Source organism: Monodon monoceros, unplaced genomic scaffold, assembly GCF_005190385.1.
Source record: "Monodon monoceros isolate NGI ecotype Baffin Bay Population unplaced genomic scaffold, NGI_Narwhal_1 Super_Scaffold_5, whole genome shotgun sequence".
Lineage (NCBI taxonomy): Eukaryota > Metazoa > Chordata > Mammalia > Artiodactyla > Monodontidae > Monodon > Monodon monoceros.
The window spans coordinates 87427840-87449076 of NW_021703782.1; the positions used below are offsets into that span (position 1 = coordinate 87427840).

Here is a 21237-nt window from a genome sequence, read left to right on the forward strand (position 1 = left end):
TCTCTCTCTCTCTCTCTCTCTCTCTCTCTCTCTCTCTCTCTCTCTCTCTCTCTCTCTCTCTCACACACACACACACACACACACACACACACACACACACAGAATGAAATCATATGTCAGTAGTGCCATTTATCAGCAATGCTGGTGCAAGATGAAGAGGTAACGTTTCTAGGAACCTTGAAGTCATAAAAAAAACCAAACCTCGCACTTCTCACATTTGGAAAAACACACATGTTTTTTTCTTTGAAGAAAGTTTAAGTATATGCAGTACCTTGTTAGCGTTCTTTATGGTTCTGAAGTCTCTTTGCTAGTTTAAGGAACATAAAAATATATTATCTCTAACTTGCTTTGCTCGTAAAATTGTCATGTTCGCTGTATTAAATTTAGAAGGATAGTCTATTCAGCCAATACACATTCACTAATTGAATTTACTTTGAAATGTTTTAAATTTTTTATACAAATGGAGCCTCAGGCAGCTGAACTCTGAGGAACTCGTGTCTCTTTCTTTTTGTCAGTTTAGGGGAAGCAGCAGAGCATTCAGCTCAGGAGGAATTGCCAACATTTGAGTTATTCCAATAAAATTGTTCCACTTTCCGGACTAGTGAAATCCGCAGTGGCAAGAAAGTCACATAGAACATTTGTTTCCAGCAAAGGGAATGAGAAGAAATAAAACAAAGAACCTTCCCCAGCTCCAAATCATAAAATACACCTTTGGCCATGGTCTTTTTGGACTGCGTTTAATTTCTGAACTAAGTACTGGCATCTCTAGCTTTATGAACTCTGTAGGTTCCTGCAGGCTGAAGGTTTTTCCAGAAGATTATGTCATTTCATCTGTGCTCTCCTTCATGTTAGTTGCTTCTTGATTTGTCAGCCGTGGACCTGCTTCTATCATGTATTTTGGAAGACAAATCAGAGGTAGATGAGCAAGAGGTGTGGTCATATTCAGAGGGATGTGCCTGGCAGAACCTTAGAAGATATTTCTCAAGTAGACATTTGAAGATGTTCTTTGCCTATAACCTTTGAAACTATCCACTAAACTCTCTAGCCAAAATGAATGGCCCCAGCTCCCAAGCTTCCATAGAGCTCTCCTTCTTCCTCTGTTAAGGCATGTATTTCACGCTGCCTCAACTTGCACTTAACTCTTAACGAGGCTCTGTCTTGCCACTGGATGCAACAGTCTTAAAATGGAAACCACATTATTTACCTCTCTTTTCTTCCCAAATCTAACCATAGTGCCCTGCATACAATAAAGTCTCCAGTAGCTGGTTGCTAAGTAAATAAATAAATGAAAGCACTTTTCAAACAAGAAATTATACGTATCCTGTTTGTTCAAATAAGCAAAACATGACAGCAGCAGCAGCATCTTTGCCTCTGGATTTCGAGTTCAGGAGATTGGCAGCAGCTCAGTTGGCCGACAGCAAAGGTGTTTGACTTTAATGATGCCTTTCACTTGGCTATCTTGAGTACTTGTGACTGGGGCTGTGCTGAGATTCTCAAAATGATTGATTTTGTCTGGACTTTTGCTAAGTCAGGTCTGGCAGAAGCATGTTTTCTGTTCTAACTCAATGATGGCAAAAGAAAGTAGATAGTCTCCTTGACTTCCGTGCCCCATACCCTTCTGGAACTTTACCATCCTTTATTCTTACTGTTCTTAGAAAGGTTTTTATTTTGAAGAAAATATTCTCAAAAGATTCTACTGCTTTATCCACCAAATTTTGGATCGAATATCATTGTCACAGTACTTTTTTCTTCCTTCTTGTGTTCAGCCAGTATCCCATGGATAATGTTTCCATATTTTGTAAGCAAATTTACATTTCGACAGATGATCTGCATTCTAATGAGGAAAGCTGGAGCTATGTCATCTGAAGATGTGAGTTCTAATCCTGGCTTTATCACTTACTTGCTTTGTGTCCTGTTTTCCTCATCTACAAATACGGAAGATAACACATATCTTACAGAATGATCATAAGGGTTAAAGTGATACATGGAAAAACTACTGGATTAATTTTTAGCATATAGTAGATTATTTGGTAAGCATTGAAACAAAACCTTTTAGAAAATGTCCAATTTTATTCTCATTAGCAAGCAGATTTGTATCATGGCATGCAATATTATGAAGTTCTTTATACTTTATCATCGCCTATGGGATTTTATGTTACTGGTAGATTCAAATAGCATGTATTGTGTGTCAACTAGATGACTGGCCTTACACTCTGCACTGAGCCTGTAAAACCAAATAAGAAACAGTTGCTACCCTGGAAGAGTTTATAAGCAAGCAGATGAGATAAGCTTAAACAGAGAATCACAACCAGCGTGTTAAGTGCTGCATAAAGATGTCTATAAAATCGGAAGGCAGCATAATGCAAAGCAAGTATGGTGTCGTGGCTCACCTTCCATAGAACTTTAATACACTGAGCTGAATATCTTTTCTAGAAGCTTTTATAAGAGCTCTGATAGAAATGCTCTTAGCAGAGAATTTAAGACTTCTACCTGCGTCTTTGACCACCTTCCTGTAAGAATTCGTAGAGACAGTGCTTTGCTGACCCTTTCTCCCACTGATTCCTTTCCCTCATTCCCATTCTGACTTTCAGAGACAGGCAAAGAGGATGTGCTGGGCAAACCACCTGATATCATAAGTCGGGGTGGGCAGACTCTGGCCCATGGACCAAATCTGGCCCACTGCCTGTTTTTATATGGCCCGCCAGCTAAGAATGGTTTTGACAATTTTAAATGGTTGGAAAAAATCAAAAGAGTAATATTTCATGACATGTGAAATTATACAGAATTCAAATTTCAGTGTCCCTGAATATAGTTTTATTGGAACACAGCCATGCTCGTCCATTTCCGTATTATCTGTGGCTGCTTTCAAGCTACACAATAATTGAGTAGTTGTGACAGACCATATGGTCCAGAAAGCCTAAAAAACTCGCTTAACTGGCCCTTCACAGAAAAAGTTTGCCTGCCTGGGCCATGAGTCCTTTAAAATCTTTGCAATACTACACATTGTCAGTTTGTGACTGAGATGGGCACTTCTGATGTAAGAGACAGTTTTTCCATGTTCTCTTCTGTCACTTCTTCTAGAAGTAAAAAGTTCTCTTGGCCTTTCTTTTTAACATGAACATGCACTATTAGGTGATGTGAACATCCTGGTTGGGGGTCTCTTTTTAAAGGTACAAGTGTTAAGTCAGTAGGAGGGGGACTCTGGAAACATTACGTGGGTTTGTCTTCATCACCATCTCCCCCAGTTAATGTTTGCTAAGTAATCTGAAGACGAGGGTGTCCAACTTCATTCTTTCCGTAACAAGCAAGGTTATATCAGTCTTTCCTGTAAGGCTGGGTTTGCCCCCCGGGGCAGTATGAAAATGCATGTGCAACTTGCTTATATTTGTAAATCACATAACACTCCTTCCCTTAGAATAAGACTCGAGTGTGGAAATTCTTTCATATGCTAGGGACAGACAGAAACCATTTTGCTGAATGGTTAAAAAGCAACAAACAAAAAGCCAGGTGTAGTGGTGAAGCTTGAACACTAAGCATGAGCACTGAAGGGTTTACAGCATCTCTGCTTCAGTGTTAAGGGGTAAAGTTTTTGCTGGTCTTTGGCAGTTCATCTCACCTCCTTACTGGACAGCTTTTCACACAACTCTGAGTTAGCGGCCTTTATGAGGGACTTTCAATTCCTGGGCATTCACAGATAACTTTCACGAGATATAAGGATCTGCACATAGTTTTACAGTCTGAGTGATTGTGTGTTTGAACAGTCTACCCTTTAAAATCTTGGATGGCTTCTTTTGCCTTCAGAAGGCTCTAAGGAGCCAGGTTCTAGAACTCAGACTCAGCCTTGCTGTCTTTCTCCCTCTGTTGTGGGCTTTTGTGAAACAAGGTGATAAATTGCTTCTCATCTCTAAAGAAGAAAGTGAATGTCCCTCCATATGTCCTCTGTCTCATTAAGAAGTTGGTCGGATACCCACCAATTTCGAGATCCAGAAGGTAATCACTACAAGTATGATCATTTTAGAAGCAAACTTAGAAATATATTGGAACTTTAATATAAAATCTGTATACCATTTGACTTTGACCCTGTAATTTCATGTCTGAGTATTTAGCCTATAAAAGTAAAACTAAATATAAAAGAAAAGTTCATATACAATAAGGCTTATTACTGCATTCTTTTCTATTTTTAATTAAAAATTTTTTTAAAAATTTATTTTAAATTGGAGTATAGTTGAATTACAATGTTGTGTTAGTTTCAGGTGTGTAGCAAAGTGATTCGGTTATATATGTACATATAGCCATTCTTTTTCAGATTCTTTTCCCATATAGGTTATTATAGAGTTCTGTGTGCTATACGGTATGTCATTGTTGATTACCTGTTTTATATATAGTAGTGTGTATATGTTAATCCCAAACTCCTAATTTATCCCTCCCCCCACCTTTTCCCTTTGGTAACCATAAGTGTGTTTTCAAAATCTGTGAGTCTATTTCTGTTTTGTAAATAAGTTCATTTGTATCATTTTCTAGATTCCACATGTAAGTGATGTCATATGACATTTGTCTTTCTCTGTTTTACTTACTTCACTTAGTACGATAATCTCTCGGTCCGTCCATGTTGCTGCAATTGGCATTATTTCATTCTTTTTTTATGGCTGAGTAATATTCCATTGTGTGTGTGTGTGTGTGTGTGTGTGTGTGCGCGCGCACATACCACATCTTTTAATTAATTAATTAATTGATTGATTGATTTAGGCTCCACTGAGTCTTAGTTGCTGTACACAGGATCTTCGTTGCAGCATGTGGGATCTTTAGTTGAGGCATGCGGGCTTCTTAGTTGCGGCACGTGGACTCTTAGTTGTGGCATGCATGCGGTATCTAGTTCCCTGACCAGGGATCAAACCTGGGCCCCCTGCATTGGGAGCACTGAGTTTTACCCACTGGCCCACCAGGGAAGTCCCTATACCACATCTTCTTTATCCATTCATCTGTCGTTGGACATCTAGATTGTTTCCATGTCTTGGCTATTGTAAATAGTGCTGCAATGAATATTAGGGTGAATGTATCTTTTCGAATTATAGTTTTCTCTGGGTATATGCCCAGGAGTGGGATTGCTGAATCATACAATAGTTCTATTTTTAGTTTTTAAAGGACCCGCCATACTGTTCTCCATAGTGGTTGTACCAGTTTACATTCCCACCAACAGTGTAGGAGGGTTCCCTTTTCTCCACACCCTCTCCAGCATTTATTGTTGGTTATTATATTTATTTAATATAATATTATTATTATATTATTATTTGATGATGGCCATTCTCACTGGTGTGAGGTAATTCGTCATTGTGGCTTTGATTTGCATTTCTCTAACAACTAGTGAATTTGAGTATCTTTTCATGTGTTTTTTGGCCATCTGTATGTCTTCTTTGGAGAAATGTCTGTTTAGATCTTCTGCCCATTTTTTGATTGGGTTGTTTGTTTTTTTGTTACTGAGCTGCATGAGCTGTTTGTATACTTTGGAGATTAATCCTTTGTCAGTTGCTTCATTTGCAGATACTTTCTCCCATTCTGTGGGTTGTCTTTTTGTTTTGTTTATGGTCTCCTTTGCTGTGCAAAAGCTTTTAAGTTTAATTAGGTCTCATTTGTTTCTGTTTTTATTTTCATTACTCTAGGAGACGGATCCAAAAAGATATTGCTGCGATTTATGTCAAAGTGTGTTCTGCCTGTTTTTTCCTCTAAGAGTTTTACAGTATCCAGTCTTAAATTTTGGTCTTTAATCCATTTTGAGTTTTTTTTTTTTGTATGGTGTTAGAGAATGTTCTAATTTCATTCTTTTACATGTAGCTGTCCAGTATTGAAGAGACTGTCTTTTCTCCATCATATGTTCTTGTCTCCTTTGTTGTAGATTAATTGACCATAGGTGTGTGTGTTTATTTCTGAGCTTTCTGTCCTGTTCCATTGAACTATGTTTCTATTTTTATGCCAGAACAAAAATGTGTTTTGATAACTGTAGCTTTGTACTATAGTTTGAAGTCGGGGAGTGTAATTCTTCCAGCTCCATTTTTCTTTCTCAGGATTGTTTTGGCTATTTAGGTGGGATCTTTTGTGTTTCCATACAAATTTAAAAAATTTTTTGTTCTAGTTCTGTGCCATTGGTAATTTGATAGGGATTGCACTGAATCTGTAGATTGCCTTGAGTAGTATAGTCATTTTGACAATATTGATTCTTCCAATCCAAGAATGTGGTATATCTTTCCATCTGTTTGTGTCATCTTCAGTTTTTCATCAGTGTCTTATAGTTTTCAGAGTACAGGTCTTTTGTCTCTTTAGGTAGGTTTATTCCTAGGTATTTTATTCTTTTTTGATGTGCTGGTAAGTGAAATTGTTCCCTTAATTTCTTTTTCTGATCTTTCAGAAAAAAGATCTAGTGTATAGATCACTATACACATTTCTAGTGTATAGAAATGCTAGATTTCTGTGTATCAATTTTGTATCCTGAAATTTTACCGAATTCATTGATGAGCTCTAGTAGTTACCGGTAGCATCTTTATGACTTTCTATGTATAGTATTCATGTCTTCTGCAAACAGTGACAGTTTTACTTCTCCTTTTCTAATTTGGATTCCTTTTATTTCTTTTTCTTTCCTGATTGCCATGGCTAAAACTAAACATGAAAGAAAGGTTTGTGTATAGTAAGGCTTATTGTTGCATTTTTAATAGTGAAAAGCCAGAAATAACCAAAGGTAGACTCACATGGGAAGAGTCAAGTAAACTATAATATATCTACTTAACGAAGTATTATGTGGTGATTAAAAATGGATGTATAGGGCTTCCCTGGTGGCGCAGTGGTTGAGAGTCCGCCTGCCGATGCAGGGGACGCGGGTTCGTGGCCCGGTCCGGGAAGATCCCACATGCCGCGGAGCGGCTGGGCCCATGAGCCATGGCCGCTGAGCCTGCGCGTCCGGAGCCTGTGCTCCGCAACGGGAGAGGCCACAACAGTGAGAGGCCCGCGTACTGCAAAAAAAAAAAAAAAAAAAAAAAAGGATGTATACAGAGATTGGTATTTATGCCGTAGCATGCATCGAACAGCAGCACTGTAAGTCACCTGTGAATGGAGACAGGAATACAGAAATGTGACCCCTTGTTCACAGGTATTATGTACAGGTCGTTGGATTTTATTTTTTTAATATCTTTATTGGAGTATAATTGCTTTACAGTGGTGTGTTAGTTTCTGCTGTATAACAAAGTGACTCAGTTATACATATACATATGTTCCGGTATCTCTTCCCTCTTGCGTCTCCCTCCCTCCCACCCTCCCTATCCCACCCCTCTAGGTGGTCACGAAGCACCGAGCTGATCTCCCTGTGCTATGCGGCTGCTTCCCACTAGCTATCTGTTTTACGTTTGGTAGTGTATATATGTCCATCCCACTCTCTCGCTTTGTCACAGCTAACCCTTCCCCCTCCGCATATCCTTAGGTCCATGCTCTAGTAGGTCTGTGTCTTTATTCCCGTCTTACCCCTAGGTTCTTCATGTAGGTCGTTGTATTTTAAATGAGTTTTTTCTGCTTTCTAGTTTTTCTTTGTAAACATTTATAGTACAGAAAAATATAATAAATGAAAATGCAGACACCCAGTATCCAAGAGGTGAGAACCATGCCTGCTCTAATCTGGACACTGCACTGGCCAGTGCAGATCTGGCTGTGAATAAGCTGCAGGGTGTTTGTCTTCATGGAGTTTGCAGTTCTGTTGGGCAGGCAGGCCAGAAACAGTGAATTTCTGAGGGTTTTTTTAATCGCACCATTGTTGATTTACAGTGTTTGTTAGTTTCGGATGTACAGCAAAGTGATTCAGTTCTACATACATATATAGGTTATTACAAGGTATTGAATCTAGTCCCCTGGGCTGTACAGTCACTGAGTTATGAAAGGGGAGGGGAGGGTGCTGTGGAAGCCTAGGGCAAGGATATTTAACCTAGGAGGTGTTGAGGGAAGGTCCCCCAGATACAGTGACATTGGAGCGATGCTGGAAGGCTGAGGAGACGAGACACCATGTGAGCGAGGCAGGCTTGAGAGAATTTCAAACAGAGGACACAGCCTCTGCGGAGAGAGGCACAAAGTCAAGAGCTTGGCCTGTTCCAGAGACCTCAATAAGCTCAGGGTGGTAGGAGCAAAGGGCAGTCAGTGTGAGGGCAGGGGGTAAGATGATAGTCGGGGGGACATGTAAAGCCCAGTAAGAAATTGGGGCTTCATCCTCAGGGCAAGTGGAGTCTGACATGAGCAGATTTAATTTTTTTTAAAAAAATCACTCAGTCAGACCACCCTGGAGGTTAGATGCAAGAGGTGGTGAGAATGGACGCTGGGAAGTCAGCAGGGAGGGAGGGAAGGGGCTTGCAATAATACAGGAAAGAGAGGGTGGCTCAGAAGTGCAGCAAGGAGTCTTCCTTTTGTATGAAGATTAACCCTGGATTGCTGGTTTGGAGATTTAAAGTATAGTAAGAACTCAACCCTATAAAGAGTTTTTAATTTAAAATCCTCTAATTACATAGCAAAATTTTTCATTTTTATTTTTAAACAAAGATTTTAGAAATCTTCAGGACAAATAAATCCTCGGTGAGCCCCGGGTGAACGTTATACCATGAAAATGTCATGTACTCATAAAATTGTGCAGAATCCAAAATGCTAACAGTTTTCCTGTAAAAGGAAAAGAAACAGGAAGGCGGAAAAGAAAAAATAACATTTGGTTTGGTGACAGATCTCCTTCTGTCACTGTGAGTTCCTTGATAGGCACAGGGCCTGGCATACAGCAGGGCCCCTGGGAGTCCTGAATGAATGAATGAATGAATGCAAACTGCTGGATTAAAGATGTTTGAGGATTGTTTTTTGGCCTTTCTTGGTTTCATTTTTGTTTTGTTTGCTGGCAGTGCCCACCTCTCCTGCCCCTTCTACATGCTTATAGTTGCCCTGGCTGAAGCAGGGAGAAAGCTATTGGGAAAGGCTGCCTTTTAAAGTACTGATCATTTCAAAATATTGTTTCTTTGCATATTTTGAAATTAGGCCAGTTGGAATCTTGCCTCCTTTTCCTGAAAAAAACTGGCAACCCAGAAAACTTTTATTCACATATTTGTCATAAATGCTATTTGATTAAAATGTCGACTTTGTGGTGAAACATAACTTCATAAATATGCACTTACGATACTTATATGTGTTTCCAAAAGCCAAAATCGGAAAAGGCCACATTCCCAGAAAGGGGAAGGAAACCACAATTTGGTGAACTATTTATTGTGTTTCGGATACTGTGCTGGCCCCCTTTTACAAACAAGGACACTGAGGACATTTATGTTCAGTAATTTGCCCGGAGTCTCATGGTTCACGGCGAACCCGAAACTTGCGCTCAGGTCTGTGTTACAAATTTTTAAAAATCTGTATAGGCCGGTAGGAGTGAGGATAGTACATAGATAAAGCCCTAATTGGGAAGGTACTTTGTTCAAAAGTCCTTTGCCGGCTGATACCATGAACTCAGAGAGGAAGAAAGATTCTAACTTGACTTCCTCCTCTTCGCCTTAGGCTATTCATTTTTTTTTTTTTTAGGCTATTCATTTTTAAAACTTTTTTTCACGAGCAGAACAGGAATTTGCCTTCTCTGAGGGTTTAGTGCTGACAGTGACGAAGGGGTCTTTTCCACCCTCATGCTGAGTTGTTTTCCAAGTCAACTGATTTCATGGATTTCATTCAGTGGATTGTTTCTCTTGCTTTAAGAGAGCTTTCCTCCCGAGGGTTCTTGCTCCTTTTCAACGCGGCCGACCCCCAACATGATGTGACGGGGGCGGGGCGGTGTTAAGCTTTTTCACAGCACTGTCTGTTGGCCCTGCTGCTCTGAGGCTCTTTCTCTCGCATTTGTCACAGTTGATGATGATGTTTCCATCTGCCAGGCGTATGGAACCGGTGGTGCTCAGCACATCTTTGTTCCAGGCTGGTCCCAGGGAATATTTTGGAACTGTCTTGTAAATTCTCCCTGTCCTCTCCTGCGCCCTCATTACTCTCTCTCTCTCCTGTAGCAGCTATGGAAATCTGCCTTGGAGTCTCATTAATGAAGTCTGTCTTCCCTCCTCAACTAAACTCTGCGCCTCTGGAGGCCAGGACGGGGTCTTATTTATCTCCATGGGCCCCTTCCCTGGTCCCCACAGGGGAAGCACGGAACCCATCACTGCATTGGTCTGAGTCATTTTGTTGGCTAGACTCCTGCGCTGTCGTTGCTGGTAATTCTACACGTGCGACTGAAGAAGTTCTGAAAATAGATTAATTGAAGAGGTTGCATTTTGTACTACCATTGACATGAGAACCCCAAACAGAATATCCTTACAGAGTTTTCTCAGGGTGGATTTTTATTTCTCTTGGATGATATTTTGAAGACAGTTTGGATTCCCACATTATCCTAACCACGTTTTATGTAAACAAAAATCAGCCATAGTTAACACTTTAAAAGGGTTTTTAGGGATTTGTCATCTAGGTTTTTCTCAGATAATCCCCAGCTGTGATGAATAGGCTGTGGTCAGCTTCAGAAACAGTAGTAACACGAAACAGTACCAATATTATTGTCTTACATCTAAACTGGAGTTAGGAATCGAGTAGCTGTCGTTTGGTCAAAGCTAGGACAGCCCATAGCCCTCCAGCTTGATAGGCTCATGGTGGAAATGTTGTGACTCTGCTAGTCTTCAGGTTACTTACAGAGTCACTTCACCTCCAGAAACATAACTTCATAAATATGCGTGTATGACACTTCTTATACATGTTTCCAAAAGCCAAAATCAGAAAAGGCCACATTCCCAGAAAGGGGAAGGAAACCACAATTTGGGTAGTTTACAGAAGGTACATCCTTGAATTCAACTCCAAAAATGTTTATTGGACACCGGTTCTACACCCCGGGCTTCACGATGCTTTTGATTTTCTGCTGACGGTAGCTCACGTTTTTTACTGAATTTGGTAAGGAAGGTCCGGTGTTGACACTTCCAGTGAAAACGAATGTGGAAGTAAACGGCAGGTACACCTCTGAGAGAGTCAGCGTGAAGAAAGGACCTCTTAGGCACTGGGGTTATTTGGTCCTGGCTCTAAAAGCACACCCACGGGAAAATGACGGCGGGAAGTTCTGTCCTCGGGGGAGAACCGCATTCAGTTGCGGTTTGTGATTCCACTGTCTGTTTGGGTCTGTTTCAGGTAAGCCGTAACTTTGAGCTGGTTGGACGAGTTAACTTGGATCAGCTGGAACAGATGAAGGAGAAGATGGAGAGCTCCAGCAGTGACGAGGAGGACAAGGAAGAAGAAATGAACAGCAAGGCTGACGGCAGAGGTAGGTCCCTCCCCTGCCCCCTGAGCCCCAGCTGGCACCCAGCCCGGCCGTGCTGAGATACAAGGGGAGGCAGAAGGTTGTTGTAGGGGCAACAGAAGGAATGGACTGACTTAAGAAACACACCAGGGGCTGTGTCCTGTAAACTAGTACCAGCTCTAGAAACTCCCAGGAAATACATTCGGTAAAAGATACGTGGCGATGATTGGCTTTTTATTCAGGAAAACTGGTGTCTTGGGAATCTGCAGAATAAGGACAGACAGCAAGATGGATGGTCCTGTAAAAGCCACTGAGGAATGTAAACGAGCTTCCGATTGAACGCTTATTTCAAATTGCTTCTGCTGGGCTGGGGGGAGCTGCAGGGGGCTTGAGCTCTCTCCATGTGTCCTGCACGGTCCTCCTCTCACCCCCCTTGCTACTGCTTTTGCTTTGTAAAGAGAGAGAGAGAGACCAGGGGCTTTTATTTGGCTGTGTTTACAGGGAAAGGTTTTGTGGTATTTTTGCATGAGTTTCTGTGAGTCTATCATTATTTTCAAAGTGAAGTTTTTCAAAGTATATTTAGTTGTAGACATACGTTTACATGATCTAGAGTTGGTATTCTATATTGCTCAACATAGAATCTTGTGGAAAACCCAAGACTCTACGTAAAGGATATAGGTTGGGATATCTTACTTTAGTTATTGCAGATTTATCAAAAACACATGGATAACCTAGACCTGAGAAATAAATGTGATAGACATCATCCCAGTGATGAGAAGAATGGTATTAGTTGCCATTACTGAGCATCCTGATGTGCCAGGCCCGGTGCTCGTGGGTTTTATACCTTTTATCCTTAACGTTACATAATGTTAGAGGCTCTGTAGTTGGTCTGCCTGGATTTGGCTCCCAGTCGCGCTACTTGTTGGTTATATGACTTTGGGTAAATTATTTTATCTCTTTATGCATTCATCATCCTAGGGTTGCATAAATCTTAAATGAGAGAGCACACAAACGTTAGTCTAGTTCCTAGAACATAGTAACCAGCTAATAATAATGATAAAACCCTGCAATGTAGATGGTATTATTGCCATTTTTACAAATGGGGAAACAAAGGCCCAGGATACTTAAGAGCTTGTTCAAAGTTTAAAAAAAAAACCACTGGAGGTTGAGTCTAAGTCTTCTGGCTCCAAAGGCAAAACGTCTTTTACACTATACACCATCTCCCCTACCCTTTGGACAGCGGGGTGATCCTCATTGAAGGGTACCTGCCCCTGAATTCTGTCAGTCCAGTGGCCCTTAGGGCCTCACTCTAAGGGGCACTTTTGCGGAATTTCTTGGCTTTTCTTGCTTGGTCAGTCTGCAAGCCTAAGAAAGCCGACTTGGTGGCCGTTCCCCCTGCGGTTCGCCCTGTTCTTCTTCCTGACTTGCCCTGACTTCCAGCCCCATCCCCTTGCCCACCATCTTTTACCTCTGCCGTAGTAGGAGACCACAGGTTTGCTGAGTGGGGATCCAGTTTGGCTCCTGAACCCCCATGCCCACGGTAAATGGATAAATAGAACACCCACACCATATAGACTGATTGCCCTTGTCATGTTACAACTTTTATTAGGAGGGGCTGCAGTAATCTGTTTCTTACAAGGAAAATGGCTGTGATCTGAGAAGCATGGTTTTTAAATTTTCTTTTCCTTTATTTATTTTTTTTAGCATTTCACAAATATGTTCTTAGTGATGAATTCTTTAACGTCTGTGTACTGTTTCCAGAGTTCTCTGGAAGAGGATGCTTGTGACAGAGGGTACACAGGCTCCTTTTCTTCATGGTGCTCTGTGCCCTACCGTTCCTCTCCAGGAAATGAATTAGTCCTCATTGGGTACCATGACGTTTTAATCTCTAGAGCTGAGCACACATGATTTTACAGGTTATAAGTATTGCAGAGGCAAGAACCTCCTTTAGTCCTCCCCTCCCCTGTGACGCCTCTAAACTAAATGGCAGTTAGCTGTGAGAGCACCAGGCACGTTCCCTTGCCCAGCCTGGCCGACCCCTCGCATGGGCACTGTGGCATCAGACCAGCTCTGTTTGCCTGGAAAGAACTTCATGGTGTCTGATCGCCTGTCCCTGGAAAGTTTAGCATCCACATTCATGAGCCTTAACAGCATGGGGGAAAAAACCTTGGGGTGGAGAAGCCTGTTTTCCTCTCTCAGCGGGTGGGGGAATTACATGAGTCACTTCTAGTAACGTTAATGGGAATTACTAGCCAAAACCTTCCCATACCCCTCGCCCGATCCTTGAAAGAACAGCCTCCTTTGTTTCATTGCCTTTGAATCAATTTTCCACCATCAGGTATATCCTTGCCAACCAGAAGAACCAGCACACAATAGCCTCGGGGCGTTTTTGCCAGACGTCCTGTCTTCCAGGAGTAGAGAGCGGGAGGTGGCTTTAGCACAGCTCTCGGGGCTAATGGAGAGCCATTTGATGTGTGACAGGTAATGACTGGCCTCCTCCTTTGAGGATGAAACAGCATGAGCCCTTGGGAAGAATAGGTGGCTGGTTTCATGTTTCCTAAGGGTAAGCGAGTGCATGTGCCAGGGGCAGGCCCCGCGTTGGCAGTGTAGGTGCTCATCGGGCGCTCAGTTCGGGGGGCTCACGTCCTTGGAGCTACCCTGTTCCCAGCGTCCTTTCCCAGCACAAGAACCAGGGAGGGGACTGACTGTGGCCACATTGCAGGTCCTGCCTCAGAAGGCAGCTCAGAGGGAATCTGAAAGAGAAGAAACCAGGCGTGAAGAAATCAACATGAACCCAAGCAAGACCCTCCCCACCCCCTCTCATTATGCAGCTGGGAGGAGCTAGGAAGGCATTCTGCTGATTTCTTGCCCAAGATAATCCCTGCTAAGGAATTAATGCGCAGGGCAGATGGTGCTGTCTCATTTCCAATGAAAAGAATCAAGGAAGGTAGTCTGTGCAATTATTTTTAATGGCTTGTGTGGTGATCTTCTTAATTTGTGAGAAAATGTTTCATCTTTTGTTAAAACTGGCCCCATTCACAGAGCTTTTTGTGCCGAAGGTGAAGGCAGCGTAGAGACACCTGGCCTGTTAACGTCATCCTGAGGATTTTTATCAGACGGAGTGTTTCAACCAGGAGACATCCTCCTGTAACATCTTGTAGGTACAGACACACAGCGATCAGATACGCAGAGATGATCAACATTTCCCCGTGTGCTGCCCTCACTCTGCCGCGTGGCTGCAGAGCCGTCTAGGTCCTGCTGTTTATTATGCACGTAAAGATCTGGCCCTCTGTGGTATAATCAAAGACATGTGGGCTTGGGACTCAGGATAACACAAAGGCCATATAAGCTCTCATCTTTGAGTTTGCCAGGAGGCGTGGCCTCTAAACAATTAGCCAGCCAGTCCACGTTTATCAGACCACTCACATGTGCCCAGGGCCGTGGAGGAAATAAAACGACAGTCAACATTTGATGTTAACAACAGAGCTATCCAGAAATGTGTGCATATCCCCATGTTCAAGAATACACCAATTGGACTTCTCTGGTGGCTCAGCGGTTAAGAATCCGCCTGCCAATGCAGGGGACACGGGTTCGAGCCCTGGTCTGGGAAGATCCCACATGCCGCAGAGCAACTAAGCCCGTGCACCACAACTACTGAGACTGTCCTCTAGAGCCCGCGAGCCACAACTACTGAAGCCCGTGCGCCACAACTACTGAAGCCCATATGCCTAGAGCCCGTGCTCCGCAACAAGAGAAGCGACCGCAATGAGAAGCCCGCACACTGCAGCGAAGAGTAGCCCCTGCTCGCCACAACTAGAGAAAGCCTGCATGCGGCAACCAAGACCCAACACAGCCCATCCCCGCCCCCCCAAAAAAAAATATATATATATACATACCGATTGAGGCATAGATGCTGGGCAGCTGGCCAGGAGCCCTTACTAGCTGAGGACACGCTTTCACATTCCAGACTTCCTGATGCCCGGGACTCACTCCTGCTAGGTTCTTTGCTTACAGATCTCATTCAGTGTTCGCAGTCACCCTGGGAGGTGTTGATTCTGATATCCATGGCAGATGACCACCAGTCGTGAGTCCTCAGCCTTCCTTGGAATGTGTCGAAGCCTTGAGGTCTTACCATGCTTTTCCTGATCTGTTGCTTTTTTAGTGAGCGGAGATAAACTTGTGTCAAATAGAAAATGAATACATGCTAAACTTGAGGCACTGATACAGAGCATCACAGAAGGGAGAGATTTGATAGGAAAAAAAAATGCTCAGATGCCATTGGAATGAACAGAAGGGGTTCTTCAGGCAAGACAGACCCAGGTTATTTGTGATGGAAGCAACTGGGAGGTGAGGAGAAGTGAGGACACCTGGGGCTCGGGAACCACAGGAACAGTTCTTGAGAGAGTTTCAAGAGATATCCTTTGGTGAAAAGCCAGTAGGAGAAAGAGTAAGGAGTCTGGAAATTGGTTTCACTGAATGGCTTTGGGACGGAAGGTAGGAGAGGAAGTTTCCTAATGGATGTTGACTTCTCTTCTGCCCGCTCCCCGGCACACAGGTAACACTTCTGCTTTCTCCTCACAGATCTGATGAGATTTTCTGACCGTGGGGCTGCTATCAACACTGAGAAGCGTTTTCCATGTGAATTTTGCGGACGGGCGTTTTCCCAGGGCTCTGAGTGGGAAAGGCACGTGCTGAGACACGGCATGTAAGTCCCATGAAGGCCTTCGCCCATCGTGCGAGGTGGCGGTTTCTCCTGACAATACATAGACCCCTCTGTGTCACACTTCCGGGCATGGGAGGAGAGGCAGTTGTAACGAACTGGGTTTCTACCTTTCTGCTGGTTTTTAAATGGTCACCCAGACACAAGTCAAAGGAGGAAAGATCATCTTTACGAATGACAGATCCCGCTCAAGCCCTCGTGTAGAAGTGTAGCGCTCTCTCCAGCCCGTGTCCCTTCAGCTTTCATTAGCATGACGTTCTCTGATAGAGCGTGGACCGGGGTCCAAAGATCTGGCTTCTGTTCCTGCCTCTGTGATGACTCATTCCCTGAGTGGCCTTGAACCTTCCCACGCACCTCTTGGTGCCTTCAATGCTCTGCCTCGGGGACAGAGCCCGCTTCTGCCTGCCTCCCAGGTAGGTGGGAGCATACCTGTAGAGCACTCATAAGATCCTTGAACATGAAATTGTCCCCTAGATAAGGCACTTAGAGCCCAGCAGACGCTGGGAGAACCTAGGAGTTGGTCCTTCCAGCAGAAAATGCCCAGAAACGTGAAGCATCTAAACTTCAGAGAATGTAACTAAGCTCCCCAGGACATGGGTCCCGTCTTCAGGTTTTTGCTTTTTGTTGTTTCTGTGATTTGTTTCTGGACCTATCCATTAAATCTTTAATACCTGAGTTGCTCGTTTAGTCCGAATAATATAGCAAACCTCCAAGCTTGTAGGTTCCTCTGATGGGTCGGAGCATAAGGCACTTCTGGCTATGATCGCTTATGATTTATATTGTTCCCAGTACAGGAGGGAACATAAAATAATTATGTTGATCTGGAATCAAAGCATGGTATAATCAAAACATAGTATGGTAATGGATATTTTTATAGGTTCAACTTTTTGTTAAGATGCCAGAAATATATGACCTGAGCATAACAGGTAGCAAGGATAAATCACCCACAGTTCAGTCATACTTGTAGGACCCCAAGGTCTTTTTAGGATCAGAGAAATAAGGACATGAGTGTTTTTTGTTTAACTAGAAAAATATGTATGTATATGCTCACCCTTCACTACCATGAATGTTTCTCCAGGGCGTTGAATGACACCAAGCTGGTGAGCCAAGAAGAAATCCACCTGAAAGATAGCATGGAGGACAGTATTAAGGTGCCCTCTATAGAGGAAAAGGAAGATGACGAAGCAATCGGGATAGACTTTTCCCTAAAGAATGAACCAGTAGCCATCTGTGTAGTAGCTGCTGACAAATCTCTCCTGGAGAATGCAGAGGCCAAAAAAGAATAAGCGTTTGGTGAAATTCTTAATCACCTCTTACTTGAACCGTGATGAAAAAAAGTGGGAGGGCCAGCTTGGGCTGAGAAGGGGGGGACAGAAAAGAGAAGACAGAACAAAGCTGCTTTTTAGGACTGAACAATCTATTTTCAAAGCACTGGTACCTGTGTGAGTGAGTATGTAAATTAAAGTTATTTAAATGGTTGGAATATGTGGCTCCTTTTCCATCACTACATCTTTCCTTCCGGATCTTCATCGTGGAAGTTTCAGTTGTTGCGGAATACGAAGCACCTCCCTTGCACATGTGTGCGCTATGGTGGTCTTGGACAGTATGTGGAAACAGAAGCTCCGTGACAGTAGAAGACTTCTCTTAGGGGAACAACTTTTTGACGCACAACTTTTGGTGCGTTTTTCTAGTTTTAATACGTTAAGCTTTTTCAAGACCTAACTGCAGCCGCTTTGGGAAAAAACAAACAAAAAAACAAAAAACAAAACAAAAAAACTGCTTTGCATAAAACAGTCACCTGTTTCCTAGTACCTCAAACTTAACCAAGGGAATTCTCTGCATTTGTCAGTACTACCTGTCGTCATTGTGGTTAAATGTAGAGAGAACTGCTGGGCAAGATGGTGAATGGAGAAAAAAAAAAAAGAGTTTTAAAGAAAGGAACACAAATTGTGCTTAAAATCCCCACGTGGGTTTTATTTCTTAAAATACTGTGATTTTTTTAATTATTTTAGTAAAAAACAAAACAAAAAAAAGAAACAGACTTTAATTATTAGATAAATGTTTGTGAATTATCCTTTATTCCAGGTAAGCTGTTTATTAGTGTTCAACTATAATTTAGAATTTGGTAGATTTCATGTGAGCTAATTTTAAGGTGACTGTGGAGTTTTGTTTGCCACACGTTTATCTTCTATCAGTTTGAGTGTTACAAACACAGCACAATTCAGTTTTTCATATAAATTGTTTTTTCTGTGTGTGTTATTGTTGTTTTGATTTGGGGGCAAGGGAGATTTAGTTTTTTGTGAATAGGAACGTTTTTATTTTAAACATGGAAATAACAAAGAACTTTTTTTTTTTTTTTTTTAATTTAACTAAAGAACCAAACTTTTCGGCACAGCTATGCAGCTTGTGGGCCAGACGAGGAAGTCCTCTTCACCCTTTTGTTGCTGTCAAATTTTACACATTATCTGTCTCACACAAATAATTTCTGTTAGGATGGGCTGGCTTTTGTGTGTGATTTTAAATCTGTGTTCTGTTTTTGTTTGCATTGTGTTTTTTGGGGGTGGGGGGATTCTCATTTATTTTGCGGGACAAGGGGATGTGCTCGAATCCCATCCCTTTGGTGAGAGTGTTCACGAAATACTTATATCCTACAAGGAGCCTGGAGAACTACTTTTTTTTTTTTTTTCTTTAATCTAGCTGCCAGCTGCTCTGTTTCCCCATATTAGCTTTTTCAGGAGGGAGCAGCTTAGACTAAATCTAAGTCTACATTTATAATACGTTCTGATTGTGAACAAAGGGTTTCGTTCCAAAAAGTAGAACTTTCCTTGAATCTTAGGTTTTAGAAGCCTGTGTGCGTGTGAGCTTGGATGTGTGCGTGAGCATGTGTGTGTATGTGTGTGAGTCCTTTGGTTTTCATGTTTTGTTTTGTTTTTTTTTTAACTTGGAAGGGTTGGGGGAGGGGGGGAGAAAGGGAAGGGGAATTGCTGAGATGACAGTGTCCCACACAGCTTCAAATAAAATCCATGGAAAGATATTGCATTTGTGGAATAAGTGCTTACTTGAAAAGCATGTTGTTCTTTTACTTTCTTGCTGTTAAGAATTTTTATTTGTAGGGCGTTTGTTTTAATTTAATTTTTTTTTTTTAGGGATGGGGGCCATCATGTGGAAACCAGAAAAAGGGAAAGTGTGATCTAGACAAAGATTCATTTTGTGTCCATATTTGTTTTTAATTGGCCTCATTTCAAATGTACTAAACAGTTCCATACCTGGATTGGGTGTTTGTAATGGTTACCAAAAAACAAACAAAAAAAAAAAAGAAAAAAAGAAAGAAAAAAAGAAAAAAAAAAGAAAATATTTGTGACATGCTTTTATCACTACTTTATTTTTCAAATAACATGTAAATATTGTAATCCATTGGATTTTGTTTTGCTAACCTGTTAATAAAAATATGGGACCATTATCCTTTTAACAAGGCTAGAATGTCATTTTTTTTTCTTTTTTCAAACATATACCTGATATTTTGTGGCCGCACATTTTGGATGCATTATTATAATTCTGTTGACTGTAATGACATAGAATTTACAACTTTTTTTGTTTAATTTATACAGAGGACATTTTTTTTCAGAGCTTGAGAGAAGAAAATAAATAGCAAAATGATAACCTATTGACTCCAATAAAATCAGTATTTCCCAGTACTTGATAAAAGATAGGGAGATCCTGAGTTCTTGAAGCCAAGGGGTTTAAAAAACAACAAAAAACACACAAGTAGGTTATTCAAAGTTGTTCGCAACATACATTTTGTAATGAAACGTGAGAAATTAATAAAGAATTTTTTTCACATGTGTCTATGTGCATCTGTTGTAAATCATTTACAGATATGGCTACAGATATGAAATGTAGAAATTATATAGCATTGCCTTTCAATGCATGTACATGAGAGATATTTCAAGCCATTAAATCTAAACCGTTACGAAAAGCAAAGGTAAATTTAAGGTGAGGTGTGAGCTGGAATTTTAAAATGTTAATATTTCTCCATCAGCTGTTTATAACCAACTGGGGGAATTTTATGGAGGGAATGAATGTTTTCCATCAAAAATGTTAAAGCGGTGTGCGAAGCTTCAGAAGGAGGAAATGCCAGCGACTGAACATCATCTGGGAACCCTGAACCCGTGAGCACAGTTATTTTCCTCTAACTGCGAGTCACAGCCACTGCCACCGACTATCTTACTAGGCACCCTGCCCCGGTAATTCCCATCATTAACCTGTTCTTTGAGCTGTCCTGTTACAAACCAAAGGGAAGATTAATAGTCATGAAACCTGGAAGAGGGGTAAATTAAAATCAACAGCACTGATTTTTTTTTGTCTTTTTTTTTTAAAACATCTTTATTGGAGTATAATTGCTTTACAATGATGTGTTAATTTCTGCTTTATAACAAAGTGAATCAGTTATACATATACATATGTTCCCATATCTCTTCCCTCTGGCATCTCCCTCCCTCCCACCCTCCCTATCCCACCCCTCTAGGTGGTCACAAAGCACCGAGCTGATCTCCCTGTGCTATGGGACTGCTTCCCACTAGCTAGCTATTTTACATTTGGTAGTGTACGTATGTCCATGCCACTCTCTCACTTTGTCACAGCTTACCCTTCCCCCTCCCCATATCCTCAAGTCCATTCTCCACGTCTGCGTCTTATTCCTGTCCTGCCACTAGGTTCTTCGTGACTTTTTTTTTTCTAGATTCCATATATGTGTGTTAGCATACGGTATTTGTTTTTCTCTTTCTGACTGACTTCACTCTGTATGACAGTCTCTAGGTCCATCCACCTCACTACAAATAACTCAGTTTCGTTCCTTTTTATGGCTGAGTAATATTCCATTGTAAATGTGTGCCACATCTTTATCCGCGTTCATCTGTTGATGGACACTTCGGTTGCTTCGATGTCCTGGCTACTGTAAATAGAGCTGCAGTGAACATTGTGGTACATGACTCTTTTTGAATTATGGTTTTCTCAGGGTATGTGCCCAGGAGTGGGATTGCTGGGTCGTATGGTAGTTCTATTTTTAGTTTTTTAAGGAACCTCCACACTTCTCCATAGTGGCTGTATCAGTTTACATTCCCACCAACAGTGCAAGAGGGCTCCCTTTTCTCCACACCCTCTCCAGCATTTGCTGTTTGTAGATTTTCTGATGATGCCCATTCTAACTGGTGTG

The 21237-nt window shown here is 41.8% G+C and overlaps 1 protein-coding gene across 5 annotated transcripts in view; it reads left to right on the forward strand.

The window, feature by feature from the left end:
- ZNF462 (zinc finger protein 462) overlaps positions 1-19380 on the forward strand; it is a 144322-nt gene extending 124942 nt beyond the window's left edge. For all 5 annotated transcript variants that reach the window (XM_029202706.1, XM_029202705.1, XM_029202708.1 and 2 more), the window contains exons 11-13: positions 11197-11329; positions 15887-16010; positions 17104-19380. In XM_029202706.1, the coding sequence (XP_029058539.1) occupies positions 11197-11329; positions 15887-16010; positions 17104-17311 (465 nt within the window). In that variant the 3' untranslated portion in view covers positions 17312-19380. The remainder of the gene's footprint in view (positions 1-11196; positions 11330-15886; positions 16011-17103) is intronic.
- Positions 19381-21237: the final 1857 nt, after the last annotated feature.